This window comes from Prionailurus bengalensis, chromosome E3 (assembly GCF_016509475.1).
Source record: "Prionailurus bengalensis isolate Pbe53 chromosome E3, Fcat_Pben_1.1_paternal_pri, whole genome shotgun sequence".
NCBI lineage: Eukaryota > Metazoa > Chordata > Mammalia > Carnivora > Felidae > Prionailurus > Prionailurus bengalensis.
The window spans coordinates 2338731-2362257 of NC_057357.1; the positions used below are offsets into that span (position 1 = coordinate 2338731).

The window sequence follows — 23527 nt, forward strand, 5'->3', positions numbered from 1 at the left end:
AGATGTGCCCTTGCTCTGAGGTGGCCACTCACTCTCAGAGGGGACCGGGAGGACAAGGTGCCTGGGGGTCCCCGGGGTGGGGACTGCTGCCGGAGGCAGAGGCCATGCCCAGGCCAATCCCAAAAGGGATCAATGCAAAGGTCACTCCGCGCTCACACGTGCAAGCCAGTGCGCAGTGGGCCCCTGCGCCCTCGCGTCCCCGCACGCGGAAGCCGGCCTTCCTGCCACCTCACAGCTAGGCCTGAGAAAAATGAAGACGAGTTTTCTTCCCTCTGACAGTTCGTTCTGTCCCAAATTCAAAGTAAAATGAAGATCGTCTAGAAAAATGTAAAATCTTCAATTTCAAGTCACTTTTAACGCCCGTTTCATCTGACAGTAGCTTTGAAAGCAAAAGGCAATCTTTATCGTTTGAGGTTCTTAAGCTAAATTGACGTGATTATGTCCAACATAACCAGATGCTTCTAAAAGCCCATTTTCAAAGTGACATCAACCCCCAAAATAAGAAAACCTTCCCTCTGGCTCCTAATGAATCCTTAAGACGCCACGTCCACAGAGGGCTGAGGCTGCCTTGTCACAGACCCCCGCAGCTGTCCGCCCCTTGAGGGGTCCCCGCGGGACGTGGACGAGCCGCAGCATCGGGGCAGCCCCGTCCCGCCGGAAGAGCTCTGGGGCAGGCCGAGGAGGCCGGAGGGGGACGCGCCGGCAGTAGGGCGCAGGTCTCTCCTTCGTGCCTGCGGACGGGTCGCCAGAGAAGGGAGGAAGACAACCCTGAGAGAGCCTGGGAGCGGCCCAAGGACAAGCATTTGGTCTCTGTCCCCTCTCCCAGCACTGAGCTCCTAAGAGCCTGGGCTTCCGAGGTGAGAGGGGCATTTCGTCACTCGTAACAAGCCCCTCGCGACCCCAGCCCCATCCGAGCTAACGAGGGGACCACAGGAGTGGCTGCAGCGACCAATCACATGCTGGGGGGGCTAGGACTTCCAGGTTGGGGACCGCAGGGTGGGGGCTGAGCTCTTCACCAAGAGCCAGTGACTTCAGCACGGAAACTCCATAAACACCCCAAAGCAGGGCTCTGACAGCTTCTGAGCTGGACAGCAGGCCGAGGTGCTGAGAGGGGCATGCCCAGAGAGGACATGGAAGCTGTGCACCCCCACCACTCACCCCCGGCCCCCCCCCCCCCAGCTGGCTGCTCGGAACGCATTCTTTGTCACAAACCAGTGACTGCACGTGAAGCGATTTCCCGAATTCTGAGCTGTTCTAGCAAATCCTCAAACAAGGCTGGGGTGGCGAGGGAAACCCTGCGTTTGCAGGCAGCCGGGGGACCCAGGACTGGAGACCGGGGTCTGGAGTGGGGGCAGCGTGTGGGACCAAGCCCTCCACCTGTGGGGTCGTGTCAGAACGGGACGGAATGACAGAGCGCCAGCTGGCCTCAAGTGGCATTCGGTGTCAGGAGGAAAAACCTAGCACAGGAGAAGTCACGCAGCGGCTGGCCAGCAGGCCACCCTCCGGGAACGGGACTCCTTCCTCGCCGTGCCGCCGCGGGGGCGGGTTTTCCTGTTACTCGCCACCAGGGGCGTCCCGGCTTCCATTCCTCTCTGCGCACACAGGGCACAAACACGTAGACGCTTCTCCCCCCCCCCCCCCCGCCCCCATCCACCGCAGCCTGGGGTCCACACCATCAAGGGGTCAGTCGGAGCCCAGGCCACAAAGACAGGCCGGCAAAGACAAAGAGGTTCCCGGTCCAGGCGCACATCCTTCTCGTGGCCCCCCAGAGCACCAGGAAGGTGGCGGGCGGCCCGGCAGTCACATGCTGCCTCGACAGGGTCCCCACCGTGAGACAGAAACGGGGGGCACCCTTCACCCGCAAGACCGGCCCAGCCCCCGCTCACTCAGGCCGAGGGAACAGTGACGCACAGCTGTTCCGGAGCCAAGCCCAGGGGACGCACGCTCCGTGGCGCCCCCGCTGTCCGAAGCCAATGCCCCCCACAACCACCGGGGCCAGCAGGCCTACCTGCTGGTGATGACATTGTTCCGGTCCTGCAAGGCAAGTTCTCGCTGCTGCAGGTCAACGATGAACCTGGAAAGGTCTTCCGGGGTCCTGCGGGACCAACAATACACGTTAACATCAGCCGTTGCCCAGAGGGGACCTCATTCTGTGAGTCCCAGACCTGGGACAGCTCAAGCCCCGCGCACCGTCCCCGGGCCAGTGTGGTGGGGGCACTGCACACGCACCCCAACCTGGGTTCAAACCACAGCCCGCCACTGGCCACGTAACATCAGGTGAATTACTTTTATTTGACAGGATTTTAGTTCATCCGTAAAAAGCGATCAATAGCCAGCCGACAGCGTCACCGTGCAGAGGAGGGGAGATGAGGTGCAGGGGTGCTCGACATGGGTCAGCGTGCCCTCCTCCCCTCCCTCCTCCCTCCAACCAGCAACAGTAAGAGACACCCACAGTCTGTGCTTTGTCACGTTCAAGCTGCTCAGCCTGGCCGTGTGGGTTCCCCTTCAGGACAGCCCTGCTGCTGCCCCATCCCCCATGCAGACAAGGAAGCGGGTCCAGGGCATTAAAAGTGCCCCAGGGTGCAATGGTCTTTGAGCAGTGCTGGACCTCAATCTGGCTCCTGGTAACTCAACACCGTAACTCAGAACATGCGCCAATGTCTCCGAGAGAATGAAAACACCCAGCTCAGTGGGAACGTTCCAGAATCAGCACAAAGCACGCAAGCTGGGGGCTCCCTGGCCTGCAGGTGGTGGGTGAGCTCAAGGCCGACGGACCAAGCACAAGGCCAGGCAGCACGTGCGAGACAGCACGGCCTCTTCTGTCACCAAAGGAGCCACGGGGACTGTGACCAAAGCTACACCCACAGGACTCTCCCTCCACAGAATCAGAGTCTGTCACAAAGCTGTGGGAGTGGCTATTGGTCACCGTGGCGCCCGAAGGCCCTCTTCCTGGCCTCTTACAGCACTACGGTACCAGGCTCCCAGAAACACCCCACTACCGGGCCACGCCCGGGGGCTCCGCCACCCACAGCCTTGCCTCTGGACACGAACCCACCAACCCACTGCCCCCGGACTCCGCGGCAGGTCACCCTGGCTCACAGTGCTCCTCCTCAAGCCGTATCAGGACAACCGGCACCTCCCGGAAGAGGGCCGCTCCCCATCCCACCTGCCGCGCTCGGCGTGCGTGCGCGGGGCCTCTCAGGGCCTCTCGGGGTCCGCCGTGACAAGAACGTGAGCTCCCAGCACCACGCGGAAGCCCTGCGCAGCCCAGTCCTCACACCCCTGGGCCTCTGTAGGCCACATGCCTCCCGCAGGTGCCCCCCGGCTCTCCCACCCTCAGTCACCCTCGCAGACGCCCCCCCACCCCGAGATGAAGCCCCTCACTGGGCCTGGGGGAACCCCTGTGCTCCTCCCCACAAGAGGATTTAAGGGACCTCACGCAAGACCGTCACCCAGGAGGAGGAGCCTGTGCCAGCCTTGGATGTCAGCTCCCACTCTTCTGGGAGCTTCTTCAAGCTCTACGACCTTGGGACTTAAAGACACTGGCACAGAAAGAAGGAAACCTTTTCAAGCCAGGAGGGATTTCTTTCTGAAACATCCTACAGAGACGCTCAAGGGGTCGTTCCTCTATGTAACTCCGTCGAAGGGGTGTGCGGACCGTTACCAGAGCCACAGGCCAGGTTTACTGAAAACAAATCCACAAAAGACCCCGGCCCCCAGCCCGCTGCAGGCCTCGTCTTCCGCTCAGGCCCGTGCAGAGGACCGTCAGCAGAGGGCCACCCAGTCTCTCGGGGATCTCGGCAGCGGAGGCAGCAGCCCTCTCTCCCGGAGGGCGGGTGGCCTGCGGCTCCCTCCCGCCAGAGCCTTCCCGGAATCTGGAGCCCAGGCGGCAGGGTCGGGAGCACCTGACAACAATTTGGAAACCAGCTTTGGGCCCTGGGGGCAGAACCCGCCCCCCGCAGAGCTGGCGGCAGAGCTGGCGGTTAGAGCCGGCCTAGAGCCCAGACCCACTCTCACCGGGCTCTCCGGCCTCCTTCTGAGCGAAGGTAATGGAAACGAGCCAGTTTAATGATGAGGGGAACACCGCAACGGCTCAGAAGAGGAGGAAAGGGACCTTAACGAGCCGTCCCTCTGAGATGCTCCATCCCACTGACGGCAGGCACCCGCGTCCCCTGGGACCCAGGCCAGTGTGCACGGGCCGCCCACACACGTGCGCGCGCGCAAATACACACACCCGGCCGCGCCCAGGAGGCCGGGGTCTCTACCCCCTCCGCTCAACACTCACACGGAGGCCATCAGGGGGCCAAGTACTGCCAGACTTCTGGGCGGCCATCCGGGTCCTGGCCCCACCAACGAAGCAAGCAGCAAACCTGCTTTCCCTCCCCTCCCCCAGAGAACACCGGGCCTGCCGACGTGGCCCCCTTCGCCCGAGGCGGGGGACGTGGGCGGCCGAGGTCGCCCGAGCCCTCGCTGCCCCTCCCGGAGCAGGTGGGTCGTCCCCGCACAAACCACAGGCACGAGGATCTGGCTCACACGCCCGTGGCGGACTCTCCGCCGGGCTGGTCCTTGGCCACAGTCCCAGCCCCCGAATCCCAGGTGCCACCATTGAGCCACCCCCTCCTCGCAGAGCAGGGACGTGGGCTGCAGAGCCTGCCTCCCCCACGTGCCCCACTGCACAAGACTAGAATGCGTGCACGATGCCCACACCCGCCCCGGCCTCACGCCACCACCGGACAGCCTTTCCCTCGGTGGCCTGCGACTCTGGCTGCAACGAGACCCAGGGCCCTTCTGGTCACTCCCACCAGCACCAAAAACCCAAAGCACAGAAAACTCTTGGCCACGCTCCAGAATCTCCCACCGACCTCAGCGACAGCGAGAAGCCAGGACGTCTTCGAGGAAAGAGAGCGGGTTCAGTCACGGTCCAGACAACCGCAGGCTGACGTGCCAGCGCGACAGGGCTCCTCGGGCCTATCTCCAAAGCCCCGAGCCCCAGGCATGGTGCGGTGCGAGCACCCGACAACCCTCGCGCGGCTGTCAACTGCACGGGAGCAGGGAGAGACGGGAACCTGGACAACCGTCTCCTGAGGTGCACTTAACGCCGTGTGGGAACAAGGACAAGGCATGGGTGACAACGACAGTGAAGTTGTCACACCTTGTTACATAACTGAGGAACATAAAGTCCAACGTGAAATAAGTAATCGGTACGTTAAACCGCGTGGAGTCCTGCAGACCTTCAGGTCTGCAGCTGATCAAAAAGAAAACACGTTCTGCTGGAGGACCACCGTGTATGAGCTTTAGTTAGAAATGGTTCATGGAGGGTGATGGTTCCAGAATGTTCCGCACAAGAAAAAGGAGAGACAGAGAGGTGGGTTTTGCAACAAGTGGACGCTCTAAAGGCAGAAGGCTGAGACAGGGGCAGGGGTCCTGGCTACAGGTGACCTCTCAGGAAGCTGCCCCAGCACTCGGCTTGCTGTGAAAACACGCCCTAGGAAAGGACGTGGGTAGATCAGGCACCGAGGGACTTGAACTGACCAGGTCCCCTGGGGCACAGCTGAAGGCGTTCGGGAGGCACCTGGGGGCAGAAGAGACAACAGCAAGGGTGAACTCGCTCATCCCCAGGTCTCCGTCAACCGGGACAGCTTCCCTGTCTGGTGTGTGGCTCCCGTGACCTGGCCGTGCAGCCCCCACTACCCCAAGGAGGGTCGGGCCGTTGGACAAGGTAAGAAACGTAACCAAGAGGGGAGTCCCCGCCCGCCAACCCAGAAGCACTCTTCAGGGAATGCGTGTCAAGGAAGCAATGGTGCGTGCCTACGTAGGTGGGGTGGCAGTCTGTCCTCCTGTGGTAAAGTACTCCTAACGCGACATTTACCCTAAGCATCTTTAAGCATCCAGCACGGGGCATCAAGGGCCTTCACCTGCAGAACTTTCTCATCTTCCCAAACTGAAACCGGGTCCTCGTCGAACGCCCCTCCACACCCATCTCCAACCCCGGGCGCCCCCGCCTACTGTGTCTGTGGACTGGACGTGAGGGGGGCCACACGGTCCTTCTGTGGCTGACGTCACCGAGCACCGCGTCGGAAAGGCTCACCCATCTTCTGGGTCAGAGTGTCCTTCCCCCCTGAGGCTGCACAATACTCCAGCGTGTGGACAGACCCTGCCTTGTCTCTCCGTCACCATCTCCCCATCAGCTGTCGCGGAAGCGGCTGTGAACACGGGCGCACAGCTATGTGTTCGGGTCTGTGCTTCTGACTCCTGGCTACATACACACAAGTGGGGTAGCTGGATCATTCCATCCTTGGTGTTCTGAGGAACCGCCATACTGCTTTCCACAGCGGCTGCCCGGCACACATTCCCCACGTCACTGTCTTTTACGTTAAAAAAAAAAAAAAAGCTCAATAATGGACAGTAAGTAGGTTCTCACGTGGTAGCTGTCTACTCATGAGACTTGCTGCTGGGCAAGGAGGGGGCAGGCGGTTGCCACAGCAGCACAGGGCACGGGGAGAACACGGGGGGCACACTCACTGGACAGGACAACGGGACACACGGGGTTCCGCAGGTGGGGGCACCATAACGGGGTGGGTCATCTGGAATGGGAACAACGGTCTACATCATCCAGAGTCACTCCAGTCCACACACATCCACCTCTCAATCCACGGAATCAAAACCCCTGGAGATGGGCCCAGGACCTACAGACGAGTTCCCGTGTTTCCTACGCACAACTCAGAACCCTGGTCATTTGCAGAAAAATGGGGGCAATCCAAGCAGCAAAACTATCCCCCGGACGGGACGCTGCAGGGCAAATCACCAAAAAGGTTATGCCCTCAAGAAAACCACCCACCGGACATGTGACAAAACATTCTCTGAGACTCTGTCCACTTGATAGACAACTACTAGACTCGGTAATTAGGTCCAAATCAAAAAGAAGAATCCCGGAAGACAAGGCCATGAACTACCACGGCCCTCGTTTTATATGACGGGGGCGCAGAGGCACAAACCAGTGAGGCTGTGTGCCCACGTCACACAACCCGCAACCGCCGGGGCTGGGGGCACACCTAGGCTGGTTTCGTACAACAGGGCACACTCAACGCCACGAGAACATAAGGAGAGGTGACAGGAACGAGATTCTGAAATGCTAACATATGTGGATCTTTTGACACCAAAAAATACACACACTGAGAAAAGCAAAACCAGAAAGTAAGATCAACGAGATGAAAAACGCATCTGTGTGTGGGGTGCCCAGGTGGCTCAGTCAGTCGAGCGTCCGACTTCGGCCCAGGTCATGATCTCACGGTCCGTGAGTTCTAGCCCCGCAGCGGGCTCTGCTGACAGCTCGGAGCCTGGAGCCTGCTTCGGATCCTGTGTCTCCCTCTCTCTTCGCCCCGCCCCCGCTCACACTCCGTCTCTGTCTCTGTCTCTCTCTCAAAAATAAATATTTTTACAAAAATGTTTTGACACATGTGTATGAAAGAAAGAACAGGGAAAAAATAGAAAATGTTCAAGAACAAGCAAGACCCCAAACATGGCAGCAGAACTCTGCTCTCTTCACTCTTGGAAAAGTTTCTATGCCGTGAGAATATGTTTCAACAAGTTTTTTTAGAGCTGTACGTCTAAGCTGTGGACACGGGGGCCACAGTGGCCAGCGCTGACCAGGTGAGACCGCACAGGTGCCGAACGAGGGTCCTCAGCCCTCCCAGCCCGGCGGCCCAAGCAAGGAGACCGCTGAGGGGACACGGGGACCCACGCTCACCGTGGCGTCCTGACCGCTCAGAGAGGCAGGGCGCGGGAAGCTCCTCGGGCCTCCCCGGCTTCATAGTGCAGGTCAGCAGCCCGAGGGCTGGCCCTGCACAGCGCATGGGGGCCCAACCTGCCATTCCAGAGGCCCAGGCCCCTCTCTCCAGCGGCCTGACCGATGGCAGCGGAGGAGGCAGACGCGTGCGCCTGAGCATACAGTGTGTCACAGGTCGGGTCTGTGGGTGCTTGTCCGGCCAGGCTCTCCAAGTCACTCGGGAAAGAAGGCAGCCTGTGTGCCGTCAGGGAGAGGCGGCCGCAGGCGGTACACGCCGGGCGAGGACGAGGCCCGGAGGACGGTGATGCGGATCCCTGGGACTCGAGCAGGGCGCTTGTTTATTCAGACCTTAGGGACCCCCTGGCCCGAGGGCAGGGCCCAAACCCCATCCTCCAGAAGCACCCCGTCTTCCACCCAAAGGGCAGGTAAGTCCGGCAGGTGCTCGGGACACTCCAGGACAGGGTCCCTAAAACCACACCAACAACTTCACAAGTCTAGGCTCAGAAAATACGCCAACGACACATGCGTGTACCTCCAGACCACACCCTGCAAAGACTCACCCCCGGCGGATAGCGGATGTCGGCAGGCACCAGAGGGCCAGGGCCGGGATCAGCGGTGGCAATCGAAGGGATCTTTAGCTTCCTGCACCTCATGTGAATTTCTTACGACAAGAGTTTGGGTGTGACGCGCACGAGTACAAAAAGAACTAACACCACCCTGCCACACGGTGCACTACATGCAAAGAGCCGCTGGGAACGCCCAGCTGGAGAAGCAGGGGGGTGACAGATGGGGCTCACCCACATACGCTCGACACAGCATGAGCCAGGGCGCCGGGACACAGGGAGAAGGGCATCTGGAGGAGGCGCAGGGGGACAAGGCAGGAGAAGCCCCGGGATCCGGGGATCCAAGAGCCACACCTGCACCACCAGCCACCTGTCATGAGTGGCCCGGCTGCTGAGGAGCCGTGGAATCGGCCAGAGCACCTCCACCCGGCAGAACAAGCATTTACCTTCCGGAAACCTCCTGGCCTGCTGTGTGGCCAGAGCTGCTCGGAGATGTCTGCCAAGGGTGTTCTGGGGCTTAGCTGAATGCTCACGGTGAGCGGGACTAGGCCCAGGGGTCAGCCCAGCCCAAGACTTCCTGTGCACACACCAAAAGGTGGACGGCCTTCAGAGGGTCGGAGGACCCTCCACAGAGAGGACAAGAAAGTGACAGTCTGCAGCCCGAGCCGTGACAGCTGCTGCTGACGGCCCTGACTGGTGGGCTTCCAGGGAGGAAGGCGTCTCTTTGCTCACAGTGCAGCTGAACGTCGGCTCGCGCTCAGCCGTGCGTGTGGCATGGCGGGGGCGTGGGGGGTCACCGCACAGGTGGCGCTCTAGGAAAGGCGGTCCGGCCCGGCAGCAGCCGCTCCGAGGCTCGCGCCAACAGGTGCCAGGGCCCCTGTTGAAGCCCAAAGTGCCAGTTTCAACGGGTCTAAGAGACGTGAGACGCAGAGGAGTCCGACTCCCAAAGTGAAGGAAGCCTCCAGCTCTCTCCTAGGAAGCTACTCTCCCCAAGAACAAAGCCCCCAGGCCGGGGGTGGGCTTCGGCGGGGGCACGCTACAGCAAGGGGACGAGCCCCCCGTACAAAGTACGCAAAACTGGGAATGGAAAATACTGCACAGCGAAACTCGGCTTAAACCCAAAAGGAGGACAGACGCTGACGACTGCAAAGTCACAGGGGCAGTGGGATGTCCCGTTAAATCAGGTTTTTCTTGATAACGTGGCACAGGAATGTGGGGAGGTGGTGCTGGGGTCGGGGGCATCAGGTCACCAAGCTCTGAGCTGGGACAAAAGCTGGCATTCGTCCCAGGATGGGGAGAAGCAGCGACTGTTTTCCCGAAGAAAAGGATGAATTCTGTATCCTGGACGTGGACCAGGTTCTGATAGGGTCACCATCAGTGCCTGTCCCTGCTGTACCCGGCCCTGTGGCCACTGAGCTGGAGGTCAGACGCTCCAGAGCCAGTGACCACTGATGGTCCCGAGACCACAGGCACCCACAAAGGTCACCTCTCTTGCCCCTACGTGACACGTTGGCCATGTGGCAGGCCACGGCCGTCGGTACAACTTCTAAAGCTGCCCGTTTCCGAGATAAACAGAGAAAAGTCACTGTTTCCCCCACGGACAGTGGGCCGGCCAGTGACCGAGACAATCTGTGGCTCCAGCTGCCTGCCACTCTCCGGCCCCACGCAGGCACCCAAAGGCCCACAGGGCAGCCCGGAAGCCAGCAGATCCCCGAACCACCGCAGGCACCCCCAAAGTTAACGAAGTCCGCACGCTGTAACAGACCGACCTCCCCACCGCCACACCGCCCGACCAACTACTGCCCCTCAGCGGCCCTCCGCGTGGGCCCCCACCGCCCATGCAGGTCTGCAGGCGGCTGCTCAGGTGCCCGTCCCGTCCCCCCTCTGCTGGAGCCCCGGCCCCCCTTCCTCACCATTCTCTGCTCGGTGTCCAGCGCACGGTCCCTGGGTTCCGCACGGAGCGACAGCCCCTCAGGGCTTCCCCGCACTCTCCCGGGACAGCCCAGTCCTCCTCGGGCTCCTTGCCAGCCCTTCCCCGCTGGGCGCCTCCTGCCCCGGCCAGAAACCCACCTCTTACGTTCCCTCCCCGCCTTGCCCCAGGCTGGACCCCCCAACATGAGGCTCTGGGTCCTGCATTCTGGGGTTGCCCCCCTGCCTCGTGGACAGCTCCATGCCGGAGGGCACCTGCCTGCTCCTCCAACCACATTCCTCTTGTCTTCTCTGTTTCTGGAAACCGAACGGGCCGGGCCAGCCACCAGGACAAGCCTGTAGTCCCTGGGGCCGCGTCCAGGCCACTTGCCCCCACTGCTACAGCGTCAGCACAGACCCGGACACGGCTGCTCACACGGGCTCTGCCGCGACCGTCGGGTGGCCTCCTGGTCCAGCCCCTGGGTCCTGTACTGGCCTCTGAGCATCAGCTCGCAGCTCAGCAACCACAGCCAATCCTTTAGAGTGTGAGTCAGGTCCCACGCCTCTTGTCCAACTCGGCGGCGCCTCCACGACGCCAAGGAGACGCCAAAGTCGCCACCGGAGCTTACGAGGCCTGGCGCAGCCTGGCCTCCCAGGCGCCCACCTCGGGGCCTTTGCACGTCCCGCTTCTGGAAGACTCTCTTCCAAGGTGTCTGCGCGGTACACCCCTCATCAGCTCTCTCGGGTCTCTGCTCAAACGTCCCCGAGGCCTCCTCCGGGTCCACCCCCACCACCCTGTTCTGAACTGTAGCGCCGGCCCGCCCCAGCCTCTGTCCCGTGGCCCCACACCCACTCCTTCACAGAGCACCTCAGTGAGATGTGCCAGGTCTCACCCACCCCCTTACTTGTCCTTCTGCTTCGACCGGAACGCAAGCCCAGGCGAGCCAGATGCTGTTTGCTTTCTCCCACTGGCCATGAACTAGAACAGCACCCGGCACGGAAGCAGGTTCGCAATCAGGAGCGGCTAAATGAACACGAGACCACGCCACCTTTGCAGAACGGTAACTGTCCAACCAAAATGTGTCCAACCAGAGCCGGAACTCAGACCGCTGGCTTACCAGTCAAACACGTCACGGCCCCCCCGTATGCTGGAGTCCGTTCAAAATAAAGAGAAGAGCAGACTCCGTGTATGTGTTCACACAGGGAGGCCTGGAAAATGCAGGACTAGATAAAAATATGAGCGGCAGAACGTGAGTACTATGCACCTTTCGTGGGAAAGAAATACGACACGTGCACACAGAGCTGTGCTGGTCTGTATTCGCCGAAGAATGTCCAGAAGGACAAACAGGACAAAAGCAGCGGCTTCCTGTAGGACAGGACGAAAACCGGGCAGGAGACCTAGAGCTACCTACCCCTTGCATAAGGTTTAGTAATCACGCCCAGGAAATACAATAGCTACTCAGAAAACAATTTTGAAAACTCAGCACTGTAAACGTACGCTGCGGAATTCGACGGAACACAAACGTCTTCTCAAAAGGAAAGCGTTATCCCATAAGTTAGCGCATAAAAATCTAACTGCAGCCGTTTATAACCGAACGACCGCGCATCCTGCGTCGGGAGCGTTCGCCACGTGTGATGGCATGATCTGCTCTCCGAGGGAGGCTCTCCGAGTGCTGGCGGAAGGCTTCCTAGCTGGGAGGCCAGGACGGCGGACTGAGCCCGGTCGCTGGCTGACGTGAGGAGCCCAGTGCTTTCCTCTCACACATCTCAAACGTCCTCACGGAAACCGTGACGCGTACGTGGTCGACCCTACGCGGCAAACTTCTTCCCCCGCGGCTGCGCTGGCTGGAGTCTCACCTCATATTGTTTACGCAAACCCCGGATCGGAATCCACGCTTCTGGCTTTGCGTCTTGCAAACGGACTCGTGCGGTCTGCCTAAATTTTACCACCCTTCCTCTCAATCTTGCAGTCAACTCACTATGTTCAACGGCAAACTTTGGGCAGTTTTCCTCGGAGACTCTCCAAAGCCCTCAGCTTTGCATTCACGGAGACACCGTTCCCTTACCACTCAGTTTTCATCGGTCTCCGTGACGCCGAAGAAGTTACGTGGCTATGGCAACACGTGCACGGGACGGAGACGGGCACTTCTCGGGCGGGGCCGCAGCACCTCGCGTGGACAAGGCTCGGGACGGCCGGCAAGTTCCACAAAGACTCAGGGCGCCAGGGCTGGCTCCGCGGCAGGGGCGGCGACGAGTCCTCAGAGGAACCGTTGTTCTTCGTGACTTAAGGGTAGAGACAGGGCCGCACATGCTCCTTAAAGACGTGCTTTTTTCTGTGTATAATACGTTTCGTGTGTTTAAACACCAGCCGGCGGCCCAAGCACCCGCCGTGCTGCTGGAGGGTTTCAGGCTGTTTCAGGCACAGACGGGAGCAAGGCAAACCCGTTAGATGAGAGAATCCGAGTCCACAGAGCCACACGGAGGGCGGAGGGAGGAAGAGAAGGAACAAGGGGTGTGGGGAACCAGGTGCCCTGCTGGGTAGCGACCCCGCCCTCGAGGAGGGCAATGACACGCTGCGGGTCAGGTCAGGACCGGTGGGTAACAGGCCGTGGCTCGCTGACGGAACGTGAGTCCACGGGTCCATGTTTAAGAACAAGCCTGGGGCTGGAATTCCAGCCAGTGCAGCCCACCTCCAATCGGCGAAGCCTGCAGCGTGAGACCTCCGAGTTTCCCCGCCTCGGTCAGGCCTGTCGGGGGAGCGAGGCCCCTCTTTAAGTGACTCTGGCACAACTACGGGCTCCCCGCGTGTGGACTCCCCACGTGGACAGCCGCAAGGCGAGCAAACTCCTGGCCGTGGTCAGCAGCGGGCACCAGACACTGCGGTCCACTGGCCAAAACGGCGTACCTGCTTCGGGGAAACAAGTTACACGGGTCCCCTGACACGTGTAAATAAAACGAAGAACTTTCAAACTTACACTTGCTGCCTTCAAATTCCTTCCCCCAGCTCAGGCAGGATTAAAAGGACTTCAAAGCAGCCCGGGTCCCAATTAAGCCGGTGTGACCACCCCAGGGATGCTAGAATATTCTTCACACTAACAAGAGGTACTCTTTGAACTGTCTGAGCTAAAAAAAAGCTCTCAGAAGCTTTCAAACAAATGCCACAATTTTCTCTCCCTATTCCCTGGCTCTTGGGAAAAGTTGATCTTTTGAACGCTTTAAACATTCAAAAAGGCAGCTTCACAGGGCCCCAAAGACCACTTCAGCCAGGGGCTCGGAACAAGGGCAGCCAGTGGGGGGCTCGGCCCGGCTGGACACAAGCGGCCACGTCCACCCCGTAAGCGAGCACGGCCGGCAGATCCGCGGGCGGGGAGGACGGGCCTCATCTTGCACACCACACCCAAATGCTCCTCCCAGCACCAGGAAGGCCCACCTGGGAGGCCAGGCTGGGATCTGGGGGGGACCGCAGCTCACAGGCGAGGTCTGCTTCCACGGACAGGGGCACCCCGGCCCCACAAGCGGGAGGACACGGCAGGTGGGAACAGCGTGAGCCATCGGGGATGTCACGTTCGCATCCGCACGCACGCCGTCACTCAGACGCGCTTCCGACGCCACTTCCGACGATCTACTCCAGGGCCGTGGCCCTCCCTGTTCAAGCATTAGAAAACCCTGGACGATAAAATCAGCACCCCCCGACCCTCGGCCCACCCAGCCTGCCTGCAAGGATTCCTTTCAGCAGAGGCAGTGGGTGGACGGCAGGGCAAAGGACAGAGGGCAAGTCAGGTGGCTACTTGGGAACAACCAAAGGCAGCGCAGGAACAGAGGACGTCGGAAACGAGGATGCTGAGGCAACAGCCGGAACGAGGGAGACGCTGAGAACGTGCTGAGCAGCACAGGAGAGGGGGTGTCAGAACCAGGCAGAAGCCGCAGGCATGGTGGAGGCCCAGGCAGCGGGCTCGGGGGGAGCTCCAGCGGGCCGTGCAGCCCCAGGCAGGTTATGGTCCCTTTGTGAACCGGGTCTACACTTCCTCCGGTGAGGAAGGGCCCCGGGGAACAGGACCTCTCCTCCTGATCTAGGATTCTGTTTGCAAAAACAACGGTGCCCAGCGGACCGGGTCGCTGTGATGACAGGAGCCACATGGGGGACAAGCCCGGCAAAGCGAGGTCGCCAGACCAAGGGTGCACACGAGCGCTGGGTCCCTGAGGCACAAACCCAGGAGGGGGCTCCGGGAGGGTCAGGGCACACCGCACATGCTCGGGGCTCAGGGTCCGGACGTGCGGCCCCGTGGCGAGTTACACGAGTTCCCCGAGACGCCGGGTTTTATTCTCAGTGTGATACAAGCCACTGGAGGCTCAGAGCAGGACAGCGACACGGTCCCGTTCGTCGGCGTGTAGAGAAAGCGGATCTTGCTGTCTGTAGCAAGGAGAGCCAGCAACGGCCCAGCTCCCCCCACGGCAGGGAACTGACACCAGCACGACACGGGACGGCATTGGGCAGCCAGCACACGGGGCCGCGGGCGGATGCTTTGACAGAGGACGGCGCGTGAGGACCAGGGACGACCGCGAAGGCTGCAGCCCCCACCCACGGGACCACCTTCCTCCGTCTGTGCACCGACGCCGAGGGTCCAGGAAGATGAACGGGACCCCCAGGGAGTGGCTGCCGCCCAGGACTCGGGCGGGGAGGGGGTTTTCGGCCTGCACGTATCTCGCTATCTTGTGACGTACGTTCCGTGCGAGACACGATGAAGAACAAAGTCCCACAGCCACCTTGTTCTACTTCGTTGTCAAGGAAAACAAATATTTACGAACACGAGTGGTCTCCCAACTGGTAACACCAAGAGCACGCGGCTGCAAGGGATGTGCACTTGGACGTCCCCACAGGCCGGGCACTGCGACCCACGAGAGGCCAGTCATCACACCACAAGAACACAGAGAAATAAGCAGCTGGGGGGTGGGGGTGCTGAGGGGCTCCTGGAAGGCTCTGTGGGAAGACAGGTTTCAGATAAAGCTAAATACTGAGCAAGCATCCTCCCAGAGAAGAGGACATCGTGGGCCCCGCACTCAGACCCCACGGACCCTGGGCCTAGGTCACGGACTCTGGCCACGACTCCGCGACCTCACGGGATCCACGAGGCAGCTCTCTCCAGCCACGTGGAGGGCCCGTGGAGGGACGCTAATGCCAACCTCCTACGTGTCACCAAGGCGTCACAGGGTGAACAAAGCCAGCCTGGACGCCCCATTCTCAACAGAATCTAATGGACTGTGGCCACCAATTGCCCCGGCCACCTAAGGAACTGTGCAAGGCACGATCGCTGGCGCCAGGGACAGTCCGGGCAGGGCCACGGAGGCAGAGTCCAGGCCCAAGGGGCAGCTGTCAGCCACGCAAAGAAATGCGGCTTGGTCGCAAGAGCAACAGGCAGAGTGACTGCCCAGAGCTTCACTGACAGACAGCCCTTGGGAAGCCGCAGCGAAGAAGGATCTTAAGAGGTCACGGTGGAGACAGCTGGCCGCTGGTGACGTTTTAACCGCATGACAGCAGTGAGCACAGCCAAGGCTGGCGCGACCTGGAAAATGCTCTGGAGACAGATTGGGAGGCGGCGGCGGTGCGCTGGCGGGGAGGGGGGCGAAGACGAGAACCGGGGGCTGGGCCGGGCGCAGAGTAGACACGGTGCCCTTCCCTGAGACGGGGAACGGGGCCAGGCGCCGGGCTGGCCGTCCCAGGGCGGGTTCCTCACAACAATCCCCAGGCCTCAGCGGGAACAGGGAACTTGTCGTAAGAGGCAGAACTTAACGCCGACTCCAAAGGGCCGGGTTTCCGGGCCGTTGCACGCGGAGGCTGCGCTTGAGAGAGGGGGCAGGAAGGAAACGGGACAGAGCCCTGACAATCCCAACATTCAGCCGAGGGGCGGCGGCACAGAGCGCCGAGCTGACCGACCCTCCCAGGTCACCGGCAAGGTGACCGAGGAATCAACAAAGCCAAGATTAGTAATTTCTAAAAGCAGATAAACAGGGCGCCTGGATGGCTCAGTCAGTTAAGCGTCCAACTTCAGCTCAGGTCATGATCTCACGGCTCCTGGGTTGGAGCCCCGCATCGGGCTCTGTGCTGACAGCTCAGAGCCTGGAGCCTGCTTCAGGTTCTGTATCTCCCTCTCTCTCTCCCCCAAACCTGCTCGTGCTCTCTCAAAAATAAAATAAACATTAGAAAGGAAAAAAAGAAACCAGAATTACACCTTCTAGATCCATCCATGTCATTGCAAATGGCAAGCTCTCATCCTTTTCGATGGCTGAGGAACGTTCCGCTGGGTACATATGCACCACGTGTTTTCTGCCGGCTCATCAGTCGATGGACATCTGGGCCGCTTCCACAGTCTGCCTACTGTCCATAGTGCTGCTACAGACATCGGGGTGCATGTGCCCCTTTGAGTTAGTGGTTTTGTTTCCTTCGGGTAAACACCCAGTAGGCGATGAGAGACTCTTAATCTTAAATCAAGGGGGGGGGGGGGATGGGTGAAACAGACGACGGGGATTCAGAGCACGCTCCTGGCGGCAAGCCCTGAGGGACGCACGGCAGCGTTGAATCACTACACCGTGCACCTGACACCCAGGACACGGTAGGTCAACTCTGCGGAGAAAATAACTACACGTATACACATGTGAGATGATGGAAGGCTAAGCATGTAAATGACACTGATGAGACCAGCTGTGGCTAAAAGGACAGGAAGCTGTCTTAAAAACAGGTATCTTCCTTCCTGGGTCACGCTTCCCGCCTGCACACGGGGCATTCTCGATGCGAAGGGGGACTCTGCACGGTGGAATCGCACGCCGCCTTTACCTTCTCCCATATCCTAAGAAACCTAGTCCCTCATTTAAACTTTCTACATTTAAAAAAATGAGCATCCCTTAAAAAGAACGTACGACTAAAATCACACTGAACAGTGAACTGTTAACGGCCTTCCCTGAAGACTGAACAAACGAGCTGCCGATGACCACAGCCGCTATTCCACGCCGGCCTCGCCCATTAACAGGCCAGGAGAAGTGAGCACCTGGGTGGCTCAGTCGGTTCTCGATTTAAGCTCAGGTCGTGATCCCAGGGTCACAGGACCAAGCCCCGTGTCACGCTGGCCGCGCGGAGCTGCTTGGGATTTTCTCTCTCCCTCTCTCTCTGCCCGCCCCCCACTCGCGCATGCAAGCTCTCTTCCTCTCTCTCAAAATAAGTGAACTTTAAAAACAAAAATCCAAGAGAAGAAAGGCAAGATCAAAAGAGAGAAGGAACTGTCTTTACTTGCACACAGCACCATCATTCACATAGAAAACCTTAAAGAATCTAAAAAAAGCTCACCGATGCTAAAAGTAGACTGAGCAGAGCACACGGCACAAGGTCAATATACAAAATGTATATTTCTCATGTTCTGACTAGCAGCAAAATCTAGAAAGTGAAATTTTTCAAAATTCTACTCAAAAACAGCATCAAAACTATAAAAATATTTAGGATTCAATTTGTCCAAAGGTGTCCTCTTCACAGAAAGAAACACTAGAAATAACTGCGTGGTCAGTTTCGCGGCCAAGAGTTGTCAACCCAGAAGAGCTCCCCAGAATTCTTCCGTGTGAACCCGTGTGAGTTGCTGTTACTGGTGTGGACTTGGGGAACCAACCACGTGCTTCAGCGGAAGTCCTTGGAAACCCGTCAGGGCCCCGACGCTCCGAACGTTTTCACCTCAGGAGAAACACTCCTCAAGACCCCCATCCGAAGTCCGTCTCCCACGGCAGATCCCGCAGGCGCTGTGCCCAGCGGCAGGTGGTCACAGCTGTGACAGACCACGGTGCCAGCGCCGGTGACGACGTCAACCGCTGCTGACCACGACGAGCCTCTCCGCCCTGAGTCCAGCACCCTGCGGGCCAGTGGCTCCCAGACTTGCCCGAGGAGTCTGACGAAAATAAAGATGGCGAGGCCCTCCCGCGCCTTACGAGATCTCTACACGTGGTGGTCTTTCCTACGTTCCCCAATGTCTGGTGTCAGAATCACTCCAAATTACACCTCAAGGTGGTTATCTCCCCATAAAAACCACGCTCATCCATTTCGATGAGTCAGATGTTAATACCCACTTACTTCTTTGAAAACAGGATTATTCATCATCCTTACACACATCTCGCCTAACTTTTTAATGTTGTGTTTTCATCTCTGCCCCAGAAATCATCCAATTTCATCTGCTGCGTTATTCTTCTTTATAACAACCTCAGCAGACGGTTCACACTTGAAAATTATCAGGAATAAGTTAACCAAGGCCATTAAGCCTCTGTCATCTGTGGGGCCGGCCTGGAGCTGTACGAGCACCCAGACCCCAGCTGGTGTCTTCCCCGGAGGACAGTCTCAGAGGCTCCCGGAGAAGAAGTGAGCCAGGCATCCCCAACTTTCGGCCCCTCGGTGCACAGACTCAGGGTGCAGGCCCAGACGTGACGGCATTCAGACAGTGTTCTGACGCATCAGTAAACGGTCAGGATTTCCTGATTTTTATTCAGGAAGAACGTGATTTCAGACTTCGTTGAACCCAAAATGTCACAGGGTGAGAATTACACAGAACTAATGAACTACAGAGGGACCCTTCATTGGGGTTCTTTGTGGATGTCGTTTGAAAGTTCCACTTTCTCGACACTTAAGGTACTTCCTTTGTAAGCTTTCTGTTTTCTTTATTTATTCTGAGAAACAGGGGAGGGGCAGAGAGAGAGAGGGAGAGAAGAATCCCAAGCAGGCGCGGCACAACACCCAATGCAGGGCTCGACCCTACAAACCGTGAGATCGTGCCCTGAGCTGACACCACATCCAGAGACTCAACCGACGGAGCCCCCTCGGCACCCCTTTTGTAAGCTTTCTAACCAACAATTTAGTGACCTCGGCTCTGATGAAAGTAAAATTTGCAAACGATATCTGACCCTCATTGACACTCCGGAATTTGGAAATCTCCTTTTCACGGCAATATGGTTATTTGTGTACGTTCTACAAGAACCTCTCTTTTTCAAGAGCCCAGAACTGGACAACTAGACAACCAAAGCCTCACCTGGACGGTGTGTGTTTGAGAACGACGCTCAGTGGATAGAGCACACCAAACCGCTTTTAAGGGTCAGACGACGACTGCCCTCCAGCAAGGCCAACAAACCCCCAGGAAAACAGCCTGGTCCATGGCTTATAGGCACTCCGCCCCACGGGTCGTCAGGCCACTTCCAAGAAACCAGGAAATTTAGGATACTCGGGGGGGGGGGGGGGGGGGGCTCAAGAAGAGAGGAGTTCACCGGAATTTATAGGCGTGGCAGGTGAGATCTGGTGGAGAGGATTTACAAGTCCTGTTTCTCAGCCTACACACAGCAAACAGCCTGTAAACGTCCAGTCTGAGATTTCTTATCTGAGTCTCCACAGCAGCTAATGCCGTGCCTGGTTACCACCGTACAGCTCCGGGGTTCTGCACAGCCAGAGAAGGCCCACGTGTCCCACGAATACAACCAGGGCACCCACAGCAACGATCAGGTCGAACCTACTGACCCCAGCCGCAAAGAAGCAGCTTTCTCTGAGACTACGACTGTCACAGAGGGAGGCAAAGTGAAAAGCTTCGAGGGGCGGAGGAAAACGGTGAGCTGGTATCCAGTCTTGATAACCCTCAAGGCTCTTCCTCGCTCCCGCCATCTCTGACCTACGCCACAGCCTGGTAAGTAGAAGAAAACGGACAGTAAGGCGAAAACTATCCACAGAACTACGCCTTCCACCTGCGAAACACGGCGGCTCCCTGCCCTCTGGACACGGACCATCCTCCATCTGGCTTCCTCGCACAGACTCACCCCCGTCCACTAGAACTACGGCCACAAAGCACAAACAGGTGCGCGCCGATACGGATGGAGGACAGAGCCACCGCGTCCACGGTGCCGGTCACCCGCGCTGCCCTCGCACCCGGCACTGCCAACTTTCTGCTGCTCTTGAACAGGCACCGGCACCAGAGGGGCGCGCATCTGTCGTCCAAATCTGCTCCTTCGGCAAGAAGAGACGACCTTACTGGTGCCGTCGTTAATATCTGATACGACCTACAAGAGCCCTTCTTCTATTAAAGCTACCAGAACATCACTGCAAAAAATGAAGAGACACACCGCGAATCAGAAGGGTCAACGCCGTCAGACGGCAGTTCTCTCCAAACTGATCCATAAAACCAGGCAAACTCGATAAAAATGACATCAGGATTTTCGCAGATGCTGACGGCCATTTCTAAAACATACACGAGAAGCAAGGGAAACTCTACCGCAAACAATCGGAGGAAAGGACAAAAATGTAGAAGGCCCGTGCCACTGATTTCAAGACTTACGGTAGAGCCACAGCATCAAGAAAGCAGCACGGGCACGAGCATATGGATTCCAGAAACAGACCGCCACGTACACGCAACCTTCATCTGGTCACAGTCACAACGGTAAAGGAAAAAGAGCGGCTTTTCCAAAACCAGTGTTAAACTTGATCAGAGAAGGAGTTAAAATGGAGCCCTGGCTCCAGCCGCGGGCTGCACGCAAGATGGATCACACAGCGGCGCGTAAGAGACGAGAACACAAAGCTTCTAGAAGAAAACACAGGACAATGAATTTGCAAGCACGAGACGGCAGAAAACTCCTTAAAGCATAAAAACCACCCACCATAAAAGAAAAATACCGGTAAACTGAATTTCATCAAAATCAAGCCACGCCATCGAGCAAACGCGAAGACATCAGACGCTTCGTGGCGGTGGTCGACCACGACTATCCCCAAGCGAGAAGGGCCTGGCGGGGCTCTGTAATGAGAAGACCGCCACTGACCAGGCAGCCGGCCGTCTGTGTGACATCCCACAGTGGAAAGGCGAAGAAAAGACCAGACAGAGGTCTCCAGGGGCAACCACGGCAGACACGGTTCAGAGCCAGCGGGAAGACATACAGTGACGTCTGAGATCCCGCTCTCGGGTCGGGTCTGCAAGTGCCGCACAGGGCATCTTATCTTCACATCAGTCATTGCACGTTTCAACTGCACAATTTCTATTGTGTCCCTTTCTATAATTTCCGTGCGTTAATATTCTCTACTTCTGTTGAGCGTTTTGCCTGCGTTTGAGTTGCCCTTTCCTGTTTCGCGGCGCATCTCGTACTTGTTGTCAGGAAGGGGGCATTTCGAATAGTCACGTGGCAGCTCGGGACACCAGGACCCCCCCCCCCTACCTGGGAGGCCGCGTGCCGTGTGGATCCCGTGTCCCCAGCTTCTCCCCCGCTGTGTGCGGCACCGAAGGCTGCCCGGCCCGGCCGCAGGAAACACAGATCATGGCCGTGAGCCAGCGTGGCACGCCCAGGCAGACAGCGGCGACAGAGACCGGCAGCAACGTGGCGGGGGGGGGGGGGGGGGGGGGGGCGGCGCTGGAGGGTGGCGTGGCACAGCCGCCGTGGAAAACACTTGGGCAATTCCTCGGAGAGTGAAATCAAGAATTACCCTCCGGCCCAGCAACCCCATCCTAGGTACTTACCCAAGATAAGTGAGGACACAACCACACAGAAGCCTGTTCGTGAGAGCTCCCGGCACCACCAGTCACAGCCCAAACGGCTATCGGCTATGAGCGGATGAACAAAATGCGGTACGTCCATCCAAAAGGCTAGGATTCATGCACGAAAGTAACGAGGTACAGAGACGTGCGACCACATGGAGGAACGCTGCAGAGGTTACGTTAAAGTCAAAGCAACCAGACGCAAGGGCCTCGTGTGGGATTTTACGAGAAGCACCCGGAGGAGGCAGGTCCACACAGAGAGAAAACAGACCCGCGGTTGCAGAGGCCGGAGGAAAGAAGGCGGCGTGGCTGCTAAGAGGTGCAGGATTTCATGTGAGGGTGGTGAAAATGTTCTGGAATCGGGGCTACAGCTGCACAGTCTTGGGAGTATCCTGACAACATACGCTTTGAAAGAGTCAACTTGATGGAACACGAATTACGTTGCGGCAGTTAAATAAAACACACTAAGATACGAGAAGCCGGGCCATCGACTCGGCGGGAATACTGGCAGGGCACACAGACAGTTGCCCTTGAAGCACACAGGCGCCAGCTGCTGGGCCCCCCCATGCACACTAATGGTACGGTGCTGTAAACGCACTCCCTCTTCTGCATGATTCTCTTAGGAACATTCTCTTTTCCCCAGTTTATTCTGAGAATACGGTACAGAATACATGTAACATATAAAACACGCAATTGACTATGTTATCAGCAAGCTGGTCAACAGCAGACAGTAAGTTTTGGGGGAGTCAAAATTATGTGCAGATTTTTGACTATGGCGGGGAGGTCGGCACACTTAGCCCCCGCGTCTCTCAAGGGCCAACAGTCTGCATAAAACACCTCTGCCATGTACCAGGCCGTGGCGGTTGTCTTGAGGAAAAGCACTTCTCTGTTTGACGAGCCGATTTTTGTGGAAAACCATTTTCCTTGAAAACATGACTGACAAACAACAGTTACTCAAACCTGAGTATCTGGTACACAATTCTCACAAGGGAGTTGAGAGAGTTTCTCACCTCCGACAAAACAACCAAGAGTATTTGCTGCCAATGACAACGTGAACTTTTCAAATACCAATTAGGATTTTTAAAAATTTCTGTCTGCCACCATAAGCTTCACAAGGTCATATTTCTAAAAGACTTTTCAGAATCTGTTGGCAATGTGATGTTTTAAGATGCGTAATAAAACACAGTAACATTTATAACATCTGCACAACTCAGTGAACTGGTATTTGTCAAATGGCCAACGTGTGGATAAAATATCCACTCCAAGAACAAGACAGACCAATGAATTTCAATGCAAGAGCTTGCACAGAACGAGGGGTTGGAGACACCGTGGACAGGGCTTCAGTTCCCACACGGCAGTGGGCCTCTGACAAATCATCACTTGCACAAGCCTTCACGCTAAGATGCCAATACGAATCAAAGCAATCAACAAATTCATGCCACCCCTGTCAACATTCCAATGACTTTTGCAGAAACAGAAAACTCAATCCTAGAATTCATATGAAATCTCAAGGGACCCAAAATAGCCAAAACAATACTGGGGGGGGTATGTGTGGGGGGGGTCATCATAGTGGGAGGGCACATGCTTTCTGATTTGACAACTTATTACAAAGCCACAGTAATCAAAACAAAGTGGCACTGGCATAAAAAACAGACATGCACGCTCGTGGAATACAGCCGGGAGCCCAGGGGCGCCCGTGGGGCTCAGTCGGTTGGGCGTCCGACTTTGGCTCAGATCACGATCTCACC

General features: G+C 57.9%; 1 protein-coding gene across 1 annotated transcript in view; it reads right to left on the reverse strand.

The window, feature by feature from the left end:
• Positions 1-23527, reverse strand: part of MAD1L1 (mitotic arrest deficient 1 like 1) — a 318039-nt gene that overhangs the window by 257430 nt on the left and 37082 nt on the right. Inside the window, exon 10 of the mRNA XM_043559540.1 lies at positions 2009-2095. Coding sequence (XP_043415475.1) covers positions 2009-2095 — 87 coding nt within the window. The remainder of the gene's footprint in view (positions 1-2008; positions 2096-23527) is intronic.